This window comes from Panulirus ornatus, chromosome 12 (assembly GCF_036320965.1).
Source record: "Panulirus ornatus isolate Po-2019 chromosome 12, ASM3632096v1, whole genome shotgun sequence".
Taxonomy (NCBI): domain Eukaryota; kingdom Metazoa; phylum Arthropoda; class Malacostraca; order Decapoda; family Palinuridae; genus Panulirus; species Panulirus ornatus.
In genome coordinates, this window is record NC_092235.1 from 29,325,637 (window position 1) to 29,352,475 (window position 26,839).

The 26,839-nt window shown below is 41.6% G+C and overlaps 1 protein-coding gene across 5 annotated transcripts in view; it reads right to left on the bottom strand.

Annotated features, from left to right (window-relative positions):
* Positions 1 to 26,839, bottom strand: part of Pez (protein tyrosine phosphatase non-receptor pez) — a 254,252-nt gene that overhangs the window by 18,927 nt on the left and 208,486 nt on the right. For all 5 annotated transcript variants that reach the window (XM_071667746.1, XM_071667743.1, XM_071667744.1 and 2 more), the window contains 4 exons: positions 23,076 to 23,262; positions 21,150 to 22,853; positions 9,893 to 10,111; positions 5,609 to 5,809 (listed from right to left, as the gene is read on the bottom strand). In XM_071667746.1, the coding sequence (XP_071523847.1) occupies positions 5,609 to 5,809; positions 9,893 to 10,111; positions 21,150 to 22,853; positions 23,076 to 23,262 (2,311 nt within the window). The remainder of the gene's footprint in view (positions 1 to 5,608; positions 5,810 to 9,892; positions 10,112 to 21,149; positions 22,854 to 23,075; positions 23,263 to 26,839) is intronic.

Genomic DNA, 26,839 nt, shown 5'->3' on the forward strand with positions numbered 1-26,839 from the left:
TATCTTGTGGAGGCTAAGGTGAAGATTTGTATGGGTTCAGAAAAGAAGAGTGAATGTTGGGGTGAAGAGGGTGGTGAGAGTAAGTGAGCTTGGGAAGGAGACTTGCGTGAGGAAGACTGAGTACAGAATGGAAAAAGGTGAGAACAATGGAAGTAAGGGGAGTGGGGGAGGAATGGGATGTATTTAGGGAATCATTGATGGATTGCGCAAAAGATGCTTGTGGCATAAGAAGAGTGGGAGGTGGGTTGATTAGAAAGGGTAGTGAGTGGTGGGATGAAGAAGTAAGATTATTAGTGAAAGAGAAGAGAGAGGCATTTGGACGATTTTTGCAGGGAAAAAATGCAACTGAGTGGGAGATGTATAAAAGAAAGAGACAGGAGGTCAAGAGAAAGGTACAAGAGGTGAAAAAGAGGGCAAATGAGAGTTGGGGTGAGAGAGTATCATTAAATTTTAGGGAGAATAAAAAGATGTTCTGGAAGGAGGTAAAATATATATATATATATATATATATATATATATATATATATATATATATATATATATATATATATATATATATATATATATATTTTTTTTATACTTTGTCGCTGTCTCCCGCGTTTGAGAGGTAGCGCAAGGAAACAGACGAAAGAAATGGCCCAACCCCCCCCATACACATGTATATACATACGTCCACACACGCAAATATACATACCTACACAGCTTTCCATGGTTTACCCCAGACGCTTCACATGCCTTGATTCAATCCACTGACAGCACGTCAACCCCGGTATACCACATCGCTCCAATTCACTCTATTCCTTACCCTCCTTTCACCCTCCTGCATGTTCAGGCCCCGATCACACAAAATCTTTTTCACTCCATCTTTCCACCTCCAATTTGGTCTCCCTCTTCTCCTTGCTCCCTCCACCTCCGACACATTATATCCTCTTGGTCAATCTTTCCTCACTCATCCTCTCCATGTGCCCAAACCACTTCAAAACACCCTCTTCTGCTCTCTCAACCACGCTCTTTTTATTTCCACACATCTCTCTTACCCTTACGTTACTCACTCGATCAAACCACCTCACACCACACACTGTCCTCAAATATCTCATTTCCAGCACATCCATCCTCCTGCGCACAACTCTATCCATAGCCCACGCCTCGCAACCATACAACATTGTTGGAACCACTATTCCTTCAAACATACCCATTTTTGCTTTCCGAGATAATGTCCTCGACTTCCACACATTCTTCAAGGCCCCCAGAATTTTCGCCCCCCTCCCCCATCCTATGATCCACTTCCGCTTCCATGGTTCCATCCGCTGCCAGATCCACTCCCAGATATCTAAAACACTTCACTTCCTCCAGTTTTTCTCCATTCAAACTCACCTCCCAATTGACTTGACCCTCAACCCTACTGTACCTAATAACCTTGCTCTTATTCACATTTACTCTTAACTTTCTTCTTCCACACACTTTACCAAACTCAGTCACCAGCTTCTGCAGTTTCTCACATGAATCAGCCACCAGCGCTGTATCATCAGCGAACAACAACTGACTCACTTCCCAAGCTCTCTCATCCCCAACAGACTTCATACTAGCCCCTCTTTCCAAAACTCTTGCATTTACCTCCCTAACAACCCCATCCATAAACAAATTAAACAACCATGGAGACATCACACACCCCTGCCGCAAACCTACATTCACTGAGAACCAATCACTTTCCTCTCTTCCTACACGTACACATGCCTTACATCCTTGATAAAAACTTTTCACTGCTTCTAACAACTTTCCTCCCACACCATATATTCTTAATACCTTCCACAGAGCATCTCTATCAACTCTATCGTATGCCTTCTCCAGATCCATAAATGCTACATACAAATCCATTTGCTTTTCTAAGTATTTCTCACATACATTCTTCAAAGCAAACACCTGATCCACACATCCTCTACCACTTCTGAAACCACATATATATATATATATTTCATACAAAACCATTTAGGCAAATCTCAAAATCTTCAAATACATCTTCAACACCAGCTCAACACCAACACACATTATGACCACAGTCACCTTAGCACATTATAGCATGGCAAAATATCCTGTATCAGAAAATCAGCTTAGTTATCTATTCCTTCAAGACAAAGTACAAAGATAAATCCATGGATGGGAGGAAAGAAGTCAAAGGTAAAATTACTCCTCTATAAATAAAGGTTTTATATCACATTCAATCAAGAAATCGTGATTACCTATTTACATTATCTGTTAATGTTGGTAAAAACATTAACAGATTATGTAATTATAATAGATACATAATCATTTGTCTTTGCCACTTACAGACCTAAAAGTAGGGCATGAATTCTTACAATGCTTAAAGATAACTGTGCCAAAAGCTTTCCTTGATATTTAAGAGAAACATCCTTCTAACAAAATGAAAACCAACTGTGACTGTGACTTTGGAGGGAGATAAGTTGTTCCTTGAAACAGTCATTTTTTAAGTCAACTCTAGCACTACCAAGCTCGAGGCACAAAGTCAATAAATGATCATATCCACTTGACTAGAATTTACAAGGGGACGTATCCCAAGCTCTGGTAAATATATTGAGATAGACTTTATAAAGTTTTTTAGTTGAATGTGTCTAGTATTGCAAATTTTTGGTTTTCATTCATACCATCCGCCATCTCCCGCGACAGCGAGGTAGCGTTAAGAACAGAGGACTGGGCTAGTTAACTGTGGGTTTTGTGGGAAAATCTGGTTATATAAGCCACTTACCTGATTTAAGCCTTTATCAAGAGGCAAAATTTATGGAATATATGGAATTAAGATTGTGCGGTAGTTTTACCGAATTTTGCCTGATTTTTGTGCAAAGATCCTCTAATTCCTTAGGTTTTAGGTGAAAAAATGAAATCTTTTGAGCTTAATTTAGAAGCTCTTCACTTTAGATTATGTTTTGCAGTGGATTTCGTGGTGAATTTATTTGTATGTGAGGATTAGTAGGTTAGGGATTCTAAGATTGCACACACTGGGTTTTGGGATATTCTCCCTAATTACCCGAGTAAAAGTCCAATTTGGCTCCACATTGCTACTAGCTTGTAGTGCTTGTGTAACATTCAGAGACAATAGTTGCAGAGCATACTTTTGAGCTTTATGTTGTATTGAATGATATTAAACGATAGAAGTGAGGGTAATGTAAATCATGGATGTAGCGTTACCTGTTGTAAAGGTATTTAGTTCGTTTATAAAAAGAAATAACCTTTGCAGACTACCAGACCTCTCTAGCAGTTGAAATTTATCCTGATGTTCCTTATTTTGGGGGCAAATTGCCAGTCACACCTATGACTGAGCATCGTGCAGATGCTGCCGAATCTCGTCAAACAGATCACAGGCCAGGCGGCTATGCAGTTCCCATCAGCAGACCAGCTTAATGTGGGTATATATCTTTTTCTACTTTTGACTACTAGCTAGTTGAGGTTGTTATAGGCACTGTTTATTTTTTTTCAGATGTTTTACCTGGTTTTACATTAAGCCCACATTTTCCTTGATCTAACTTACGTCACTTCTGATACCTTATTTAGTAACATTCAGTAAACCTTTATACTGAAAATCATGATTTGATTCTGTTACTGTGTCCACTAAATGCTACAGTAACATTGCTGAACAGAATCGCTTGGTATCCAAAGTTAATTGCAATGCAGAATTAAATTAAGTTAAGAGTAAATGTGAATAAGAGAAAGGTTATTAGGTACAGTAGAGTTGAGGGTCAAGTCAATTGGGAGGTGAGTTTGAATGGAGAAAAACTGGAGGAAGTGAAGTGTTTTAGATATCTGGGAGTGGATCTGGCAGCAGATGGAACCATGGAAGCGGAAGTGGATCATAGGATGGGGGAGGGGGCGAAAATTCTGGGAGCCTTGAAGAATGTGTGGAAGTCGAGAACATTATCTCGGAAAGCAAAAATGGGTATGTTTGAAGGAATGGTGGTTCCAACAATGTTGTATGGTTGCGAGGCGTGGGCTATGGATAGAGTTGTGCGCAGGAGGATGGATGTGCTGGAAATGAGATGTTTGAGGACAGTGTGTGGTGTGAGGTGGTTTGATCGAGTGAGTAACGTAAGGGTAAGAGAGATGTGTGGAAATAAAAAGAGCGTGGTTGAGAGAGCAGAAGAGCGTGTTTTGAAGTGGTTTGGGCACATGGAGAGGATGAGTGAGGAAAGATTGACCAAGAGGATATATGTGTCGGAGGTGGAGGGAACAAGGAGAAGAGGGAGACCAAATTGGAGGTGGAAAGATGGAGTGAAAAAGATTTTGTGTGATCGGGGCCTGAACATGCAGGAGGGTGAAAGGAGGGCAAGGAATAGAGTGAATTGGAGCGATGTGGTATACAGGGGTTGACGTGCTGTCAGTGGATTGAAGCAGGGCATGTGAAGCGTCTGGGGTAAACCATGGAAAGCTGTGTAGGTATGTATATTTGCATGTGTGGACGTATGTATATACATGTGTATGGGGGGGGTTGGGCCATTTTCTTTCGTCTGTTTCCTTGCGCTACCTCGCAAACGCGGGAGACAGCGACAAAGTATAATAAATAAATAAAATATATATATATATATATATATATATATATATATATATATATATATATATATATATATATATATATATATATATATATGTGTGTGTGTGTGTGTGTGTGTGTATATTCCCTGGGGATAGGGGAGAAAGAATACTTCCCACGTATTCCCTGCATGTCGTAGAAGGCGACTAAAAGGGGAGGGAGCGGGGGGCTGGAAATCCTCCCCTCTCGTTTTTATATATATATATATATATATATATATATATATATATATATATATATACATTATTTCATTTTTTATTATACACAATCACTATTTCCTGCGTCAGCGAGGTAACGCCAGGAAACAGATGAAGAATTACCCATCCACTCAGGTACACATATTTATACGTAAATGCCCATATATGCACATATACATATCAACATATACATACACACATACAGGCATTTACAAATATACACAAGTGCATATTCCATACACACATACAGGCATTTACAAATATACACAAGTGCATATTCATACGTGCTTGTCTTCATCTATTCCTGGCACAACCTGCCCCACAGAGAACACCCTCACTATCCTCTGCTTCAGTAGGGTAGCGCCAAAAAAAACAGACAGAAAAAGGCCACATTTGTTCACACTCAGTCTCTAGCTGCTAAGTATAATGCACTGAAACCACAGCTCCCCTTTCACATCCAGGCCCCTAAGACCTTTCCATGGCTTACCCGAGACGCTTCACATGTTCATATTTTCATGCTACACCTGTTCATTTTCCTTTGTATTACACATACTCATTTTCTCTTGACATTATTCACAATAAACTACTTACAAGTCTTTCACAATAAATCAGCTTACATGTTCCCCACACTACACCCATTCAGTATCCCTTTATGCATTACACCTATCTGCTTATTCTATATTTCACCTTCTCACACTCTATTTTGACATCTTACCATTAAACTTACCTATATACATGCCACTTTCATAATTGCCTAAATATTCCCCTATCTTTGCCAACTTCCATATATACAGCACCTTCAGACTACACTTACCTGCCCACATTCAACACTTGTATTATCCGTCTGTGGCCAGTATGGGAAGCTTTTGCTTGTAGCAGTGTCACCAGTTACAGACGTCAACATTACCACAAGAAAAACATCTGCCTCCCACACACACTGCCAAAAGTGTGCAACAGTGTTGGCAAGGGGACCCTGGCAACATATGTAAAAGCGTTGGCTCTCTCCAACACTTGCCTGCAAATGTAGATAAAGTGGTTAGCAAGTCTCACAAACTGAAACATAACTGAATGGAAGGATTTGGTTGTGATGGTAGAAAGTAAACTCATGAAAATCTAAATAAGGTGATAATATGAAATTTCTAAAACTTTACATCATGTTTCTGTAAGCATTGAGCAGTGTTTGGTAGACAATGTCAAAGTCACTTAGGGCAAAGATGGGCATGTTTGACTGTACAGGGATCCATCCATAGTTTTAAGCATACATGCTTGGGAAAATGTATATCATTTCACCAACCACACCATCAAATTTTGAGTATCAACTAATGAAGAAGGATGTTTGGGTTGGGGAGGTATGTGAAGAGAGAGTCATGGAAAATAGCTTGGTGAAAGCCTTGCATACAAAGAAATGTGGCAAGGTGGCTGGTATTGCATATGAATTTCTTAAGATGGGGATTGTTCTGTTGTTGACTGATTAGTTGGGATTTCCACTGAATGCATGATATGGTTATGTGCATGAGGATTGGGGGAATGCATGTATAGTCCCACTGTATAGAGACAAGTGGGACAATGGTGAGTGTTCAAACCATAAATGTAAGAGTTTGTTAAGTGTACCTGGTAACTTGTATGGGAAAGTGGTGATTGAAAGGGTAAAAGTTTGACAGAGCATGACACTGGGAAGGAACAATTTGGTTTCAGGGATGGCAGGGATATGTAGATCAGGAGTTAGCCTTGAAGAATTAATGTGAGAAATACTTAGAGAAATTGAAGGATTTGTATGCAACATTATGGATAAGGAAATAGGGTTGATAGAGATGCCTTGTGGAAGGTGTTATGAATATATGACATGGGATAATGTTAAGCTACAAGAAGCAGTGAGACATTTTATCAACGAAGTTAGGCATGTATGCAAGTAGGTAGAGATAAGGATGAGTGGTTCCAGGTAAAGGAGGGTCAACAGCAAAGGTGTGTGATGTGGCCATGGCTGTTTAATTTGTTTATGGATGGAGTGGTGGAGGTAAAAGTAAGGGTCTTGGAGAGAAGGACAAGTATGCAGTCTGATGGGGTAAGGGGACTGGGAAGTGAGCCAGTTGTAGTTTGATGATGACACAACACTGATGGTAGATTCGAGTGAGAAACTGCAAAAGTTGGTGTCTGAGTCTGGGAGTATATGTGAAAGGAGGAAGTCAAGAGTCCATGTGAATAAGAGCAAAGTTATTAGGTACAGCAATGTACTGGGGTAGGTCAGTTAAAGTGAGAGTCTGAATGAAGAAATTTCGGAGGAAGCAGAGTGGAGTGGGAGTGGACATGGCAGTAAATGGAACCATGGAAGCAGAAGTGAGTCATAAGGTGAGTGTTGGGGTGAAGGTTCTGAGAGCACTAGGCAATGTGTGGAACGATAGATAGTTACCTACGAAGGTAAAGATGGGTATGTTTGAAGGTACTGTAATCACAATGATGTTGTATGGATGTGAGGTATGGGCTATAGGTGAAAATGTGTGAAGGAGGGTGGATATGTTGAAAATGATATGGATGACATTATGTGGTAAGAAGTGGTTTAAGTAAAAACACAAGTGTAAGAGAAAGAGGTGTGGTAATAAAAGAAGTGTGACTGAGAGAGCTGAGGAGGGTGTTCTGAAACGATTTGAACATATGGAAAGACTGAGTGAGGAAAGGTTGACACAGAGGATATACATGTCAAAAGTGGAGGAAACTAGAAGGGGGAGACCAAATTGGAGATAGAAGAATGGAGTAAGAAAGACTTTGAGAGCTCAGGATCTGAACATGTAGGAAGGTGAAAGGTGTGCATGGGATAGAGTGAATCAGAGTGTAGTATACGGGGGACAACAAGCTACATGAACTGAACCAGGAAATATGAAATACATGAAACAACACTGAATTTGGATAAGATAAAGATTTCCTCTGCATACTTTACAATCATTTCATCATCCACTTCACTTTAAACTAAGCCAAACCTACCTTGTATTCCACCCTTCCAAAAGCAAACATAAAGCTGCAAACCAAAAAATTACTGGCTGCCCCAACCCACAAACATTCAACAACTTCACAAGAAAACAAAGCTCCTCCCAATACGGTCTTAACTCGACATGCTCAGAATTCCATTCTATGCAGCAGCACTAGACCCCTTCCATGCAAACCACTCTCTAACTAACAACAAACTCTCCAGTGGAAATAGAAAGCTTGCCTTGGTCTAATACTCAAGTAACTTCTACCCACAGATCCCCGAGTCCCAACAATATATATAATTTCTATATCTATTATACTTGATCGCCATTTCCCACGTCAGCAAGATTGCGCCAGGAAACAGATGAAGAAAGACCCATCCACTCATATAAACACACACTCATATGTCTATAATTATCATTATACTTTGTTGCTGTCTCCCGCATTAGCAAGGTAGCGCAAGGAAACAGACGAAAGAATGGCCTAACCCACCCACATACACATGCATATACATACACATCCACACACGTACATATACATACCTATACATTTCAACATATACATATATATACATACACAGACATTTATTTATTTATTATACTTTGTCGCTGTCTCCCACTTTAGCGAGGTAGCACAAGGAAACAGACAAAAGAATGGCCCAACCCACCAACATACACATGTATATACATACACGTCCACACATGCACATATACATACCTATATATCTCAACATATACATATATATACACACACAGACATATACATATATACACATGTACATAATTCATACTGTCTGCCCTTATTCATTCCTCTCGCCACCCCGCCACACATGAAATGAAAACCCCCTCCCCCGCATGTGCGTGAGGTAGTGCTAGGAAAAGACAACAAAAGCCACATTTGTTCACACTTAGTCTCTAGCTGTCATGTATACTGCACCGAAACCATAGCTCCCTTTCCACATCCAGGCTCCACAAAATTTTCCATGGTTTACCCCAGACGCTTCACAAGCCCAGGTTCAATCCACTGACAGCACGTCAACCCCAGTATACAACATCGTTCCAATTCACTCTATTCCCTGCACGCCTTTCACCCTCCTGCATGTTCAGGCCCCGATTGCTCAAAATCTTTTTCACTCCATCCTTTCACCTCCAATATGGTCACCCACTTCTTGTTCCCTCCACCTCTGACACATATATCCTCTTTGTCAACCTTTCTTCAATCATTCTTTCCATATGTCTAAACCATTCAAACACACTCTCTTCTGCTCTCTCAACCGCACTCTTTTTATTTCCACACATCTCTCTTACCCTTTCATTATTTACTTGATCAAACCACCTCACATCTCATATTGCCCTCAAACATTTAATTTCCAACACATCAACCCTCCACCGTACAACCCATGCCTTGCAACCATATAATATTGTCGGAGCTACTATTCCTTTAAAAATACCCATTTTTGCTCTCCAAGATAATGTTCTCTCCTTCTTCACATTCTTCATCACTCCCAAAACCTTCATCCCCTCCCCCTCCCCGTGACACACTTCTGCTTCCATGGTTCCATCCACTGCAAAGGCCAATCCCAGATATCTAAAACATTTCACTTCCTCCAAGAGAAAAGTGTAAAGGCTGAATTAGAGGCAAAGGAGACTTGGGGTGAGAGAGTATCAGCAAACTTCAGAAAGAATAAGGAAAACTGTCTTGGAAGGAGGTGAATAGTGTGAGAAGAAGAGCACAAATAGAAGCATCAGTGATAGGTGCAGATAGGTAAGTGGTAACACAGAAATAAAAGCTGGAGAGGAGTGGGAGTGAGTATTTGGAAGGACAGCTGAATGTGGCAGATGTAGAAAGTTTGGGACAACGAGGTATGTCAAGCAAGTCATGACAAGTAGTTTGGTGAAAAGAGAAAAGGTAGTAGTGAAAGGTCTTGCATAAAATGAAATGTGGCAAAGTGGCTGGAGTGGATGGGACTGCAGTTGAATTTCTCATGAAAGAGGCTGACAATATATATCATCATAATCCTACAATGCAAACCATTTACATCACATGAATGCATCTTTGTAAATTCTTCTTAAGTGCAAGAAATATAATTTTGTAACATGATATCCTCCCACCATTACCACTGCTGAATGTTACTCACAGTGATGTGTGAGGCATTAATATAGCCACTTTTATTGTCCTTAGTAGGAGTAATCTTGACTCTGTTCTCTTCATAAGGAACAATATCCTTGTAGCGATTACGTGGGATGTTGTCCAGCTTGGTGGCTGTAGTAAAATCAGCATTTGGTTTCATTCGCGGGATAAGCTCAAACTCTTGCAGAATATCACCAGTTAGTAATTTTGCTTCTAACTGTACAGCCTGAAATCAAAAGATTCATAAATCAAATCTATTCATACATATTCAGCACTTAGTTTTTACCAATTAATTACACTTAGTTTCTCCAAATCCAGACAGTGTCTACGTGAATTTTTCCCAATTGGTGGTTCAGTAGAGAGAAAAGTTTCTGTATCGAGACAAGCTGCAGCTGAACAACCCTATACATAAGTTCTTCAAATCAATGCCTGAGTAAGGTGATTCAACCCATCCAAGTGTACTAACTGGAGAATCAAATCTATGGAATTAATGAGCTCAGCCTGCATGAGGTAGCACCATGACAGAAAAGGTGCCTCTGGCAAGGCTGTATAACTGGAAGTACGGTCATGTCAAAACATTTCTCACACCAAAGGAGTCTACTTTCCCTACTACTGGAAGTAACACAGCCTTTAGAGAGGTCCTGTGTAACACCAAGACTCTTTCATAGAAAACAGTACTAGGGTATTCAAAAATAAGCAAATCAAATCCATAATTTATGAGTGCTACATTCAGCCAATAGCAAACCAATGCAAACATTCTAGACCAAATTAATATATATATATATATATATATATATATATATTTTTTTTTTGCTTTGTCGCTGTCTCCCGCGTTTGCGAGGTAGCGCAAGGAAACAGACGAAAGAAATGGCCCAACCCACCCCCATACACATGTATATACATACGTCCACACACACAAATATACATACCTACACAGCTTTCCATGGTTTACCCCAGACGCTTCACATGCCTTGATTCAATCCACTGACAGCACGTCAACCCCGGTATACCACATCGCTCCAATTTACTCTATTCCTTGCCCTCCTTTCACCCTCCTGCATGTTCAGGCCCCGATCACACAAAATCTTTTTCACTCCATCTTTCCACCTCCAATTTGGTCTCCCTCTTCTCCTCGTTCCCTCCACCTCCGACACATATATCCTCTTGGTCAATCTTTCCTCACTCATTCTCTCCATGTGCCCAAACCATTTCAAAACACCCTCTTCTGCTCTCTCAACCAAGCTCTTTTTATTTCCACACATCTCTCTTACCCTTACGTTACTTACTCAATCAAACCACCTCACACCACACATTGTCCTCAAACATCTCATTTCCAGCACATCCATCCTCCTGCGCACAACTCTATCCATAGCCCACGCCTTGCAACCATACAACATTGTTGGAACCACTAATCCTTCAAACATACTCATTTTTGCTTTCCGAGATAATGTTCTCGACTTCCACACATTCTTCAAGGCTCCCAGAATTTTCGCCCCCCTCCCCCACCCTATGATCCACTTCCGCTTCCATGGTTCCATCCGCTGCCAGATCCACTCCCAGATATCTAAAACACTTCACTTCCTCCAGTTTTCCTCCATTCAAACTCACCTCCCAATTGACTTGACCCTCAACCCTAGTGTACCTAATAACCTTGCTCTTATTCACATTTACTCTTAACTTTCTTCTTTCACACACTTTACCAAACTCAGTCACCAGCTTCTGCAGTTTCTCACATGAATCAGCCACCAGCGCTGTATCATCAGCGAACAACAACTGACTCACTTCCCAAGCTCTCTCATCCCCAACAGACTTCATACTTGCCCCTCTTTCCAAAACTCTTGCATTCACCTCCCTAACAACCCCATCCATAAATAAATTAAACAATCATGGAGACATCACACACCCCTGCCGCAAACCTACATTCACTGAGAACCAATCACTTTCCTCTCTTCCTACACGTACACATGCCTTACATCCTCGATAAAAACTTTTCACTGCTTCTAACAACTTGCCTCCCACACCATATATTCTTAATACCTTCTACAGAGCATCTCTATCAACTCTATCATAGGCCTTCTCCAGATCCATAAATGCTACATACAAATCCATTTGCTTTTCTAAGTATTTCTCACATACATTCTTCAAAGCAAACACCTGATCCACACATCCTCTACCACTTCTGAAACCACACTGCTCTTCCCCAATCTGATGCTCTGTACATGCCTTCACCCTCTCAATCAATACCCTCCCATATAATTTACCAGGAATACTCAACAAACTTATACCTCTGTAATTTGAGCACTCACTCTTATCCCCTTTGCCTTTGTACAATGGCACTATGCACGCATTCCGCCAATCCTCAGGCACCTCACCATGAGTCATACATACATTAAATAACCTTACCAACCAGTCAACAATACAGTCACCCCCTTTTCTAATAAATTCCACTGCAATACCATCCAAACCTGCTGCCTTGCTGGCTTTCATCTTCTGCAAAGCTTTTACTACCTCTTCTCTGTTTACCAAATCATTTTCCCTAACCCTCTCACTTTGCACACCACCTCGACCAAAACACCCTATATCTGCCACTCTATCATCAAACACATTCAACAAACCTTCAAAATACTCACTCCATCTCCTTCTCACATCACCACTACTTGTTATCACCTCCCCATTTGCGCCCTTCACTGAAGTTCCCATTTGCTCCCTTGTCTTACGCACTTTATTTACCTCCTTCCAGAACATCTTTTTATTCTCCCTAAAATTCAATGATACTCTCTCACCCCAACTCTCATTTGCCCTTTTTTTCACCTCTTGCACCTTTCTCTTGACCTCCTGTCTCTTTCTTTTATACATCTCCCACTCAATTGCATTTCTTCCCTGCAAAAATCGTCCAAATGCCTCTCTCTTCTCTTTCACTAATACTCTTACTTCTTCATCCCACCACTCACTACCCTTTCTAATCAACCCACCTCCCACTCTTCTCATGCCACAAGCATCTTTTGCGCAATCCATCACTGATTCCCTAAATACATCCCATTCCTCCCCCACTCCCCTTACTTCCATTGTTCTCAACTTTTTCCATTCTGTACTCAGTCTCTCCTGGTACTTCCTCACACAAGTCTCCTTCCCAAGCTCACTTACTCTCACCACCCTCTTCACCCCAACATTCACTCTTCTTTTCTGAAAACCCATACAAATCTTCACCTTAGCCTCCACAAGATAATGATCAGACATCCCTCCAGTTGCACCTCTCAGCACATTAACATCCAAAAGTCTCTCTTTCGCGCGCCTGTCAATTAACACGTAATCCAATAACGCTCTCTGGCCATCTCTCCTACTTACATAAGTATACTTATGTATATCTCGCTTTTTAAATATATATATATATATATATATATATATATATATATATATATATATATATATATATATATATATATATATATATATATATTATTTATTATTTTATTTTGCTTTGTCGCTGTCTCCCGCATTTGCGAGGTAGCGCAAGGAAACAGATGAAAGAAATGGCCCAACCCACCCACATACACATGTATATACATACACGTCCACACACGCAAATATACATACCCATATATCTCAATGCACACATATATATACACACACAGACATATACATATATACACATGCACACAATTCATACTGTCTGCCTTTATTCATTCCCATCACCACCTCGCCACACATGGAATAACATCCCCCTCCCTCCTCATGTGTGCGAGGTAGCGCTAGGAAAAGACAACAAAGGCCCCATTCATTCACACTCAGTCTCTAGCTGTCATGCAATACTGCCCAAAACCATAGCTCCCTTTCCACATCCAGGCCCCACAGAACTTTCCACGGTTTACCCCAGATGCTTCACATGCCCTGATTCAATCCATTGACAGCACGTCGACCCCGGTATACCACATCAATCCAATTCACTCTATTCCGTGCCTGCCTTTCACCCTCCGGCATGTCCAGGCCCCGATCACTCAAAATCTTTTTCACTCCATCTTTCCACCTCCAATTTGGTCTCCCACTTCTCGTTCCCTCCACCTCCGACACATATATCCTCTTGGTCAATCTTGCCTCACTCATTCTCTCCATGTGCCCAAACCATTTCAAAACACCCTCTTCTGCTCTCTCAACCACGCTCTTTTTATTTCCACACATCTCTCTTACCCTTACATTACTTACTCGATCAAACCACCTCACACCACACATTGTCCTCAAACATCTCATTTCCAGCACATCAAACCTCCTGCACACAACTCTATCCATAGCCCACGCCTCGCAACCATACAACATTGTTGGAACCACTATTCCTTCAAACATACCCATTTTTGCTTTCTGAGATAATGTTCTTGACTTCCACACATTCTTCAAGGCTCCCAGGATTTTCGCCCCCTCCCCCACCCTATGGTTCACTTCCGCTTTCATTGTTCCATCCGCTGCCAGATCCACTCCCAGATATGTAAAACACTTTACTTCCTCCAGTTTTTCTCCATTCAAACTTACCTCCCAATTGACTTGACCCTCATCCCTACTGTACCTAATAACCTTGCTCTTATTCACATTTACTCTTAACTTTCTTCTTTCACACACTTTACCAAACTCAGTCACCAGCTTATTATATATATATATATATATATATATATATATATATATATATATATATATATATATATATATATATATATATTTTATTTTTTTTTATTATACTTTGTCGCTGTCTCCCGCGTTTGCGAGGTAGCGCAAGGAAACAGACGAAAGAAATGGCCCAACGCCCCCCCATACACATGTATATACATAAGTCCACACACGCAAATATACATACCTACACAGCTTCCATGGTTTACCCCAGACGCTTCACATGCCCTGATTCAATCCACTGACAGCACGTCAACCCCGGTATACCACATCGCTCCAATTCACTCTATTCCTTGCCCTCCTTTCACCCTCCTGCGTGTTCAGGCCCCGATCACACAAAATCTTTTTCACTCCATCTTTCCACCTCCAATTTGGTCTCCCTCTTCTCCTCGTTCCCTCCACCTCCGACACATATATCCTCTTGGTCAATCTTTCCTCACTCATTCACTCCATATGCCCAAACCACTTCAAAACACCCTCTTCTGCTCTCTCAACCACACTTTTTATTTCCACACATCTCTCTTACCCTTACGTTACTCACTCGATCAAACCACCTCACACCACACATTGTCCTCAAACATCTCATTTCCAGCACATCCATCCTCCTGCGCACAACTCTATCCATAGCCCACGCCTCGCAACCATACAACATTGTTGGAACCACTATTCCTTCATACATACCCATTTTTGCTTTCCGAGATAATGTTCTCGACTTCCACACATTCTTCAAGGCCCCCAGAATTTTCACCCCCTCCCCCACCCTATGATCCACTTCCACTTCCATGGTTCCATCCGCTGCCAGATCCACTCCCAGATATCTAAAACACTTCACTTCCTCCAGTTTTTCTCCATTCAAACTCACCTCCCAATTGACTTGACCCTCAACCCTACTGTACCTAATAACATTGCTCTTATTCACATTTACTCTTAACTTTCTTCTTCCACACACTTTACCAAACTCAGTCACCAGCTTCTGCAGTTTCTCACATGAATCAGCCACCAGTGCTGTATCATCAGCGAACAACAACTGACTCACTTCCCAAGCTCTCTCATCCCCAACAGACTTCATACTTGCCCCTCTTTCCAAAACTCTTGCATTTACCTCCCTAACAACCCCATCCATAAACAAATTAAACAACCATGGAGACATCACACACCCCTGCCGCAAACCTACATTCACTGAGAACCAATCACTTTCCTCTCTTCCTACACGTACACATGCCTTACATCCTCGATAAAAACTTTTCACTGCTTATAACAACTTTCCTCCCACACCACATATTCTTAATACCTTCCACAGAGCATCTCTATCAACTCTATCACATGCCTTCTCCAGATCCATAAATGCTACATACAAATCCATTTGCTTTTCTAAGTATTTCTCACATACATTCTTCAAAGCAAACACCTGATCCACACATCCTCTACCACTTCTGAAACCACACTGCTCTTCCCCAATCTGATGCTCTGTACATGCCTTCACCCTCTCAATCAATACCCTCCCATATAATTTCCCAGGAATACTCAACAAACTTATACCTCTGTAATTTGAGCACTCACTCTTATCCCCTTTGCCTTTGTACAATGGCACTATGCACGCATTCCGCCAATCCTCAGGCACCTCACCATGAGTCATACATACATTAAATAACCTTACCAACCAGTCAACAATACAGTCACCCCCTTTTTTAATAAATTCCACTGCAATACCATCCAAACCTGCTGCCTTGCCGGCTTTCATCCTCCGCAAAGCTTTCACTAATAATAATAATAATAATAATAATAATAATAATAATAATAATAATGGAAAAAGGTGAGAACAAAGGAGGTAAGGTGAGTGGGGGAGGAATGGGATGTATTCAGGGAAGCAGTGATGGCTTGCGCAAAAGATGCTTGTGGCATGAGAAGTGTGGGAGGTGGGTTGATTAGAAAAGGTAGTGAGTGGTGGGATGAAGAAGTAAGATTATTAGTGAAAGAGAAGAGAGAGGCATTTGGACGATTTTTGCGGGAAAAAATGCAAATGAGTGGGAGATGTATAAAAGAAAGAGGCAGGAGGTCAAGAGAAAGGTGCAAGAGGTGAAAAAGAGGGCAAATGAGAGTTGGGGTGAGGGAGTATCATTGAATTTTAGGGAGAATAAGAAGATGTTCTGGAAGGAGGTAAATAAAGTGTGTAAGACAAGGGAGCAAATGGGAACTTCAGTGAAGGGGGCTAATGGAGAGGTGATAATAAGTAGTGGTGATGTGAGAAGGAGATGGAGTGAGTATTTTGAAGGTTTGTTGAATGTGTTTGATGATAGAGTGGCAGATATAGGGTGTTTTGGTCGAGGTGGTGTGCAAAGTGAGAGGGTTAGGAAAAATGATTTGGTAAACAGAGAAGAGGTAGTAAAAGCTTTGCGGAAGATGAAAGCCGGCAAGGCAGCAGGTTTGGAGGGTATTGCAGAGGAATTTATTAAAAAAGGGGTGACTGTATTGTTGACTGGTTGGTAAGGTTCTTTAATGTATGTATGATTCATGGTGAGGTGCCTGAGGATTGGCGGAATGCTTGCATAGTGCCACTGTACAAAAGCAAAGGGGATAAGAGTGAGTGCTCAAATTACAGAGGTATAAGTTTGTTGAGTATTCCTGGGAAATTATATGGGAGGGTATTGATTGAGAGGGTGAAGGCATGTACAGAGCATCAGATTGGGGAAGAGCAGTGTGGTTTCAGAAGTGGTAGAGGATGTGTGGATCAGGTCTTTGCTTTGAAGAATGTATGAGAGAAACACTTAGAAAAGCAAATGGATTTGTATGTAACATTTATGGATCTGGAGAAGGCATATGATAGAGTTGATAGAGATGCTCTGTGGAAGGTACTAAGAATATATGGTGTGGGAGGCAAGTTGTTAGAAGTAGTAAAAAGTTTTTATCGAGGATGTAAGGCATGTGTACATGTAGGAAGAGAGGAAAGTGATTGGTTCTCAGTGAATGCAGGTTTACGGCAGGGGTGTGTGATGTCTCCATGGTTGTTTAATTTGTTTATGGATGGGGTTGTTAGGGAGGTGAATGCAAGAGTTTTGGAAAGAGGGGCAAGTATGCAGTCTGTTGGGGATGAGAGAGCTTGGGAAGTGAGTCAGTTGTTGTTCGCTGATGATTCAGCACTGGTGGCTGATTCATGTGAGAAACTGCAGAAGCTGGTGACTGAGTTTGGTAAAGTGTGTGAAAGAAGAACGTTAAGAGTAAATGTGAATAAGAGCAAGGTTATTAGGTACAGTAGGGTTGAGGGTCAAGTCAATTGGGAGGTAAGTTTCAATAGAGAAAAACTGGAGGAAGTAAAGTGTTTTAGATATCTGGGAGTGGATCTAGCAGCGGATGGAACCATGGAAGCGGAAGTGATTCATAGGGTGGGGGAGGGGGTGAAAATCCTGGGAGCCTTGAAGAATGTGTGGAAGTCGAGAACATTATCTCGGAAAGCAAAAATGGGTATGTTTGAAGGAATAGTGGTTCCAACAATGTTGTATGGTTGCGAGGCGTGGGCTATAGATAGAGTTGTGCGCAGGAAGGTGGATGTGCTGGAAATGAGATGTCTGAGGACAATATGTGGTGTGAGAGGGTTTGATCGAGTAAGTAATGTAAGGGTAAGAGAGATGTGTGGAAATAAAAAGAGTGTGGTTGAGAGAGCAGAAGAGGGTGTTTTGAAATGTTTTGGGCACATGGAGAGAATGAGTGAGGAAAGATTGACAAAGAGGATATATGTGTCGGAGGTGGAGGGAACGAGGAGAAGTGGGAGACCAAATTGGAGGTGGAAAGATGGCGTGAAAAAGATTTTGAGTGATCGGGGCCTGAACATGCAGGAGAGTGAAAGGCGGGCAAGGAATAGAGTGAATTGGATCGATGTGGTATACCGGGGTCGACGTGCTGTCAATGGATTGAATCAGGGCATGTGAAGCTTCTGGGGTAAACCATGGAAAGTTCTGTGGAGCCTGGATGTGGAAAGGGAGCTGTCGTTTCGGGCATTATTACATGACAGCTAGAGACTGAGTGTGAATGAATGGGGTCTTTGTTGTCTTTTCCTAGCGCTACCTCGCACACATGAGGGGGGAAGGGGGATGTTATTCCATGTGTGGCGAGGTGGCGATGGGAATAAATAAAGGCAGACAGTATGAATTATGTACATGTGTATATATGTATATGTCTGTGTGTGTGTATATATATGTGTACATTGAGATGTATAGGTATGTATATTTGCGTGTGTGGACGTGTATGTGTATGCATGTGTGTGGGGGTGGGTTGGGCCATTTCTTTTGTCTGTTTCCTTGCGCTACCTCGCAGACGCGGGAGACAGCGACAAAGCAAAATAAATAATAATAATAATAATAATAATAATATTATTTAATGTATGTATGTATGTATGTATGTATGTATGACTCATGGTGAGGTGCCTGAGGATTGGCGGAATGCGTGCATAGTGCCATTGTACAAAGGTAAAGGGGATAAGAGTGAGTGCTCATATTACAGAGGTATAAGTTTGTTGAGTATTCCTGGTAAATTATATGGGAGGGTATTGATTGAGAGGGTGAAGGCATGTACAGAGCATCAGATTGGGGAAGAGCAGTGTGGTTTCAGAAGTGGTAGAGGATGTGTGGATCAGGTGTTTGCTTTGAAGAATGTATGTGAGAAATACTTAGAAAAGCAAATGGATTTGTATGTAGCATTTATGGATCTGGAGAAGGCATATGATAGAGTTGATAGGGATGCTCTGTGGAAGGTATTAAGAATATATGGTGTGGGAGGCAAGTTGTTAGAAGCAGTGAAAAGTTTTTATCGAGGATGTAAGGCATGTGTACGTGTAGGAAGAGAGGAAAGTGATTGGTTCTCAGTGAATGTAGGTTTGCGGCAGGGGTGTGTGATGTCTCCATGGTTGTTTAATTTGTTTATGGATGGGGTTGTTAGGGAGGTAAATGCAAGAGTTTTGGAAAGAGGGGCAAGTATGAAGTCTGTTGGGGATGAGAGAGCTTGGGAAGTGAGTCAGTTGTTGTTCGCTGATGATACAGCGCTGGTGGCTGATTCATGTGAGAAACTGCAGAAGCTGGTGACTGAGTTTGGTAAAGTGTGTGAAAGAAGAAAGTTAAGAGTAAATGTGAATAAGAGCAAGGTTATTAGGTACAGTAGGGTTGAGGGTCAATTGGGAGGTGAGTTTGAATGGAGAAAAACTGGAGGAAGTGAAGTGTTTTAGATATCTGGGAGTGGATCTGGCAGCGGATGGAACCATGGAAGCGGAAGTGGATCATAGGGTGGGGGAGGGGGCGAAAATTCTGGGAGCCTTGAAGAATGTGTGGAAGTCGAGAACATTATCTCGGAAAGCAAAAATGGGTATGTCTGAGGGAATAGTGGTACCAACAATGTTGTATGGTTGCGAGGCGTGGGCTATGGATAGAGTTGTGCGCAGGAGGATGGATGTGCTGGAAATGAGATGTTTGAGGACAATGTGTGGTGTGAGGTGGTTTGATCGAGTAAGTAACGTAAGGGTACGAGAGATGTGTGGAAATAAAAAGAGTGTGGTTGAGAGAGCAGAAGAGGGTGTTTTGAAATGGTTTGGTCACATGCAAAGAATGAGTGAGGAAAGATTGACAAAGAGGATATATGTGTCAGAGGTGGAGGGAACGACGAGAAGTGGGAGACCAAATTGGAGGTGGAAGGATGGGGTGAAAAAGATTTTGAGTGATCGGGGCCTGAACATGCAGGAGGGTGAAAGGCGTGGAAGGAGTAGAGTGAATTGGAACGATGTGGTATACCGGGGTTGACGTGCTGTCAATGGATTGAACCAGGGCATGTGAAGCGTCCGGGGGAAACAATGGAAAGTTCTGTGGGGCCTGGATGTGGAGAGGGAGCTGTGGTTTCAGAGAATTATTACATGACAGATAGAGACTGAATGTGAACGAAAGTGGCCTTTGTTGTCTTTTCCTAGCGCTACCTTGCATGGGGGAGGGGTGCCATTTCATGTGTGGCGGGATGGCAACGGGAATGGATGAAGTCAGCAAGTATGAATATGTACACGTGTATATATGTATATGTCTGTGTATGTATACGTTGAAATGTATAGGTGCGTGTGTGGGCATGTATGTATATACAAGTGTATGTGGGTGGGCTGGGCCATTCTTTCGTCTGTTTCCTTGCGCTACCTAGCTAATGCGGGAGACAGCGACAAAGTATAATAAATAAATAAATAAAAAAAAAATAATAATAATAATGCACATTGAGATATTTTGTGGTCATATTTTTCTAGCAAGTGCATAAATGCCTCACAAACCTGGTATCATGAATTAAGCAATGTTTTATTTGTGATACATGATACATGATCTATGACATGTAAGAAATGCATGGGAAGTATTCTTTCTCCCCTATCCCCAGGGATAAATATAAAAATAAAATGATCCATTACAGACCAAGGTAAAAATATCAACTATATTGAAAACAAGCATAAAGACCTCGGTAGGTGACATTAATAGCCCTGGAAAGCAAATTCTAACATATAAAAAAAACTAATTTGAGCTGATTTTGAGTTATGCAAGACATCAGAAAAGTGTCAATAATGATGGGATCAATGTTACACCAAAAAATGAATAATGTTTTACCCTTGGATCTTTTGGTCCTGCTTTGGAGAGTACTGTTCCTCTCAGAACATCTGGTGTTGTTCCTTTTGATGTACTAGCTCTCTGATGAAGATTCTCAATACTCCTTGTCAATCCACTAGCATCTACAGCCTCTTGTGTAGATGTCTGTCCCGTGTCATGTGTCATAATGGAGTCTGCAGAAGTTTCTCGTATCCTAGACTGACCTGTGTCATGTGGTGTTTGAGAATCTGTTGAAGTCTCCCATGTTCTTGTTTGACCTATATCATGCACTGTGACAGTTTCCATACCAGACACAGAAGGTGCAATAACAGGTTCAGATTGGCCTGCTAATACCAAAGGACCAGTTGATGGCATTCCCCACTTCTTTCTTGGTGAAAGTTTAAGGCCACTTGTCTCTCCACCTGCTTCCCACTGATGCACTGACGGCTGTTTTATCTGTTGAGTTACTCCCACTGCTTGAGGCTGCTGCCTTAGCTGCTGTTGTTGCATAGACTTCTGGGGTAGCTGCTGCTGCTGTATATGTTGCTGCATTTGCTTTTGTTGTTGTTGTTGTCGTTGTTGATCTTGTTGCTGTCTATGCTGTTCCTGAATTTGCTGCTGCTGTTGTCTTTGTTGTTCTTGTGTCTGTTGCTGTCTCTGCTGATTAACTGGATGCTGTAACTGCTGTTGCTGTAAATGGTGGTGGCCACTTTGACTAAGAAGTTGAGCACTCTGCTGTTGTTGTTGTTGTTGTTGTTGTTGATTATGAGCTTGCTGCTGCTGAACTTGTAGCTGCTGCTGAAGCTGTTGCTGTTGTTCCTTCTTTTGCTGTATCTGCATTTGCTGCTGAAGATGCTGTTCCTTCTGCTGTTGTATTTGTATTTGTTGCTGAAGCTGCTGCTGCTGCTGTTGCTGCTGCAATGAGAGAGCTTGCATCTGCTGTTGCAACTGCAGGTGATGGTGGTGGTTATGGCGAAGTTCTTGTTGTGCACTAAACACAGGGATTTGACCCATTGCTGAGTTGACTGCTTCAATTGGGCCCCGCTGTTGTTCGCCTAAACGGTTCTCAATAAATATCTGGGGCTCTATTGCTGTCTGTCTAACCGGTTGTGAAAGAGCCCTACTTCGTCCACCCTGAACTTCTTCACCTGCTAACTGACCTAATAAATGACCTGACTGTGCAGGCCCAACCACACTTAGGGGATTATTTTCAATCTCTGGGGCAGAGCGGGTACGTTCTCGAGCTTCTTCAGTTCTTAGGGCAGCAATGTTCTGGTATATGGGCTCCTTAGAACCTTGTACTGCCCCACTTGGGTACTGAGGCTCTGTGTATTGTGCTGTGAACTGTGAATTATAGTGTGGAGCACTAGAATACTGAGATTTAGTACCTTGCTGTGTTTGCTGAGACTGCTGAGATGACTTGTCGCTGGTAAACACTGGGTTTAAGTTCAGATTTGTGCCCAGGGCTACTCGTCCATCACTGAGTTGGTATATTGTATCAAGGTCATGGCGTGAGTAATTATGACTGAATGAGTGAAGAGAGCGAAAAAATGAACTGCCTGTCTCTGTGGTCCTTGTTAATTCATTACGAAGACTCTCAACTGCCTCACTCAGATCTGCTAAATTTTCATAAGTGCGTGAAAGGTCAGGTGATCCAAGGCATCCTAAGGATGCTGTCAAAAGAGCTCGACGTCTTGAGGCTAAATCTGGGCTTATACTTTCCCCCTGAAAAAAAAAAAATCAAGTTCAATAACATATGCCATTTGTTACTTAAAAACCAGAGCTAACACATAACCACAAAACAGATATTTCTAGTCCTTGAGGCTAAATCTGGGTTCATATTTATTTTTTCAACTTCAAACTATGCCATTTTTTATATACAAAATAGTTAGCACATAACCCTGGAGCAGATATTTCTAGTCCTTGAAAGGTAACCAAATGTCATACCTGGTTGGTTGAGGCCAGGTCTGGAGTGCTGTTACTGGAAGGTTTACTATATGGATATGGAGGTGGTGGTTTGTACACATGAAAAATCTCATGCTCCTGGTCCTGGACTGCTTCTCTCCCTCCTTCACCACCTCTTGAACTGCCATCAAGCAGTTCAACAGCTGAAGGTGTGGCTAACTCTGGGGTACTGTAGATGTTACAAAATATATACATATATGGGCAGAGGGACTTAATTTTGCAAATAAAAATAAAATATAATAATAATAATAATATTAATAATAATATTATTTAATGTATGTATGTATGTATGTATGTATGTATGTATGTATGTATGTATGTATGTATGTATGTATGTATGTATGTATGTATGTATGTATGTATGTATGTATGTATGTATGTATGTATGTATGTATGTATGTATGTATGTATGTATGTATGTATGTATGTATGTATGTATGTATGTATGTATGTATGACTCATGGTGAGGTGCCTGAGGATTGGCGGAAATGCTTGCATAGTGCCACTGTACAAAAGCAAAGGGGATAAGAGTGAGTGCTCATATTACAGAGGTATAAGTTTGTTGAGTATTCCTGGGAAATTATATGGGAGGGTATTGATTGAGAGGGTGAAGGCATGTACAGAGCATCAGATTGGGGAAGAGCAGTGTGGTTTCAGAAGTGGTAGAGGATGTGTGGATCAGGTGTTTGCTTTGAAGAATGTATGAGAGAAACACTTAGAAAAGCAAATGGATTTGTATGTAACATTTATGGATCTGGAGAAGGCATATGATAGAGTTGATAGAGATGCTCTGTGGAAGGTACTAAGAATATATGGTGTGGGAGGCAAGTTGTTAGAAGCAGTGAAAAGTTTTTATCGAGGATGTAAGGCATGTGTACATGTAGGAAGAGAGGAAAGTGATTGGTTCTCAGTGAATGCAGGTTTACGGCAGGGGTGTGTGATGTCTCCATGGTTGTTTAATTTGTTTATGGATGGGGTTGTTAGGGAGGTGAATGCAAGAGTTTTGGAAAGAGGGGCAAGTATGCAGTCTGTTGGGGATGAGAGAGCTTGGGAAGTGAGTCAGTTGTTGTTCGCTGATGATACAAGCGCTGGTGGCTGATTCATGTGAGAAACTGCAGAAGCTGGTGACTGAGTTTGGTAAAGTGTGTGAAAGAAGAAAGTTAAGAGTAAATGTGAATAAGAGCAAAGTTATTAGGTACAGTAGGGTTGAGGGTCAAGTCAATTGGGAGGTAAGTTTCAATAGAGAAAAACTGGAGGAAGTAAAGTGTTTTAGATATCTGGGAGTGGATCTAGCAGCGGATGGAACCATGGAAGCGGAAGTGATTCATAGGGTGGGGGAGGGGGTGAAAATCCTGGAGCCTTGAAGAATGTGTGGAAGTCGAGAACATTATCTCGGAAAGCAAAAATGGGTATGTTTGAAGGAATAGTGGTTCCAACAATGTTATATGGTTGCGAGGCGTGGGCTATAGATAAAGTTGTGCGGATGTGTGGATGTGCTGGAAATGAGATGTTTGAGGACAATGTGTGGTGTGAGGTGGTTTGATCCAATAAGTAATAATAGGGTAAGAGAGATGTGTGGTAATAAAAAGAGTGTGGTTGAGAGAGCAGAAGAGGGTGTTTTGAAATGGTTTGGTCACATGGAGAGAATGAGTGAGGAAAGATTGACAAAGAGGATATATGTGTCGGAGGTGGAGGGAACGAGGAGAAGAGGGAGATCAAATTGGAGGTGGAAAGATGGAGTGAAAAAGATTTTGAGTGATCGGGGCCTGAACATGCAGGAGGGTGAAAGGCGTGCAAGGAATAGAGTGAATTGGAGCGATGTGGTATACCGGGGTCGACGTGCTGTCAATGGATTGAACCAGGGCATGTGAAGCTTCTGGGTAAACCATGGAAAGTTCTGTGGAGCCTGGATGTGGAAAGGGAGCTGTCGTTTCGGGCATTATTACATGACAGCTAGAGACTGAGTGTGAACGAATGTGGCCTTTGTTGTCTTTTCCTAGCGCTACCTCGCACACATGAGGGGGGAAGGGGGATGTTATTCCATGTGTGGCGAGGTGGCGATGGGAATAAATAAAGGCAGACAGTATGAATTATGTACATGTGTATACATGTATATGTCTGTGTATGTATACGTTGAAATGTATAGGTGCGTGTGTGGGCATGTATGTATATACATGTGTATGTGGGTGGGTTGGGTCATTCTTTCGTCTGTTTCCTTGCGCTACCTAGCTAATGCGGGAGACAGCGACAAAGCAAAATAAATAATAATAATAATATTATTTAATGTATGTATGTATGTATGTATGTATGTATGTATGTATGTATGTATGTATGTATGTATGTATGTATGTATGTATGTATGTATGTATGTATGTATGTATGTATGTATGTATGTATGTATGTATGTATGTATGTATGTATGTATGTATGTATGTATGTATGTATGTATGTATGTATGTATGTATGTATGTATGACTCATGGTGAGGTGCCTGAGGATTGGCGGAAATGCTTGCATAGTGCCACTGTACAAAAGCAAAGGGGATAAGAGTGAGTGCTCATATTACAGAGGTATAAGTTTGTTGAGTATTCCTGGTAAAATATATGGGAGGGTATTGATTGAGAGGGTGAAGGCATGTACAGAGCATCAGATTGGGGAAGAGCAGTGTGGTTTCAGAAGTGGTAGAGGATGTGTGGATCAGGTGTTTGCTTTGAAGAATGTATGAGAGAAACACTTAGAAAAGCAAATGGATTTGTATGTAACATTTATGGATCTGGAGAAGGCATATGATAGAGTTGATAGAGATGCTCTGTGGAAGGTACTAAGAATATATGGTGTGGGAGGCAAGTTGTTAGAAGCAGTGAAAAGTTTTTATCGAGGATGTAAGGCATGTGTACATGTAGGAAGAGAGGAAAGTGATTGGTTCTCAGTGAATGCAGGTTTACGGCAGGGTGTGTGATGTCTCCATGGTTGTTTAATTTGTTTATGGATGGGGTTGTTAGGGAGGTGAATGCAAGAGTTTTGGAAAGAGGGGCAAGTATGCAGTCTGTTGTGGATGAGAGAGCTTGGGAAGTGAGTCAGTTGTTGTTCGCTGATGATCAGCGCTGGTGGCTGATTCATGTGAGAAACTGCAGAAGCTGGTGACTGAGTTTGGTAAAGTGTGTGAAAGAAGAAAGTTAAGAGTAAATGTGAATAAGAGCAAGGTTATTAGGTACAGTAGGGTTGAGGGTCAAGTCAATTGGGAGGTAAGTTTCAATAGAGAAAAACTTGAAGTAAAGTGTTTTAGATATCTGGGAGTGGATCTGGCAGCGGATGGAACCATGGAAGCGGAAGTGATTCATAGGGTGGGGGAGGGGGTGAAAATCCTGGAGCCTTGAAGAATGTGTGGAAGTCGAGAACATTATCTCGGAAAGCAAAAATGGGTATGTTTGAAGGAATAGTGGTTCCAACAATGTTATATGGTTGCAAGGCGTGGGCTATAGATAAAGTTGTGCGGATGTGTGGATGTGCTGGAAATGAGATGTTTGAGGACAATATGTGGTGTGAGATGGTTTGATCGAGTAAGTAATAATAGGGTAAGAGAGATGTGTGGAAATAAAAAGAGTGTGGTTGAGAGAGCAGAAGAGGGTGTTTTGAAATGGTTTGGTCACATGGAGAGAATAAGTGAGGAAAGATTGACAAAGAGGATATATGTGTCGGAGGTGGAGGGAACGAGGAGAAGTGGGAGACCAAATTGGAGGTGGAAAG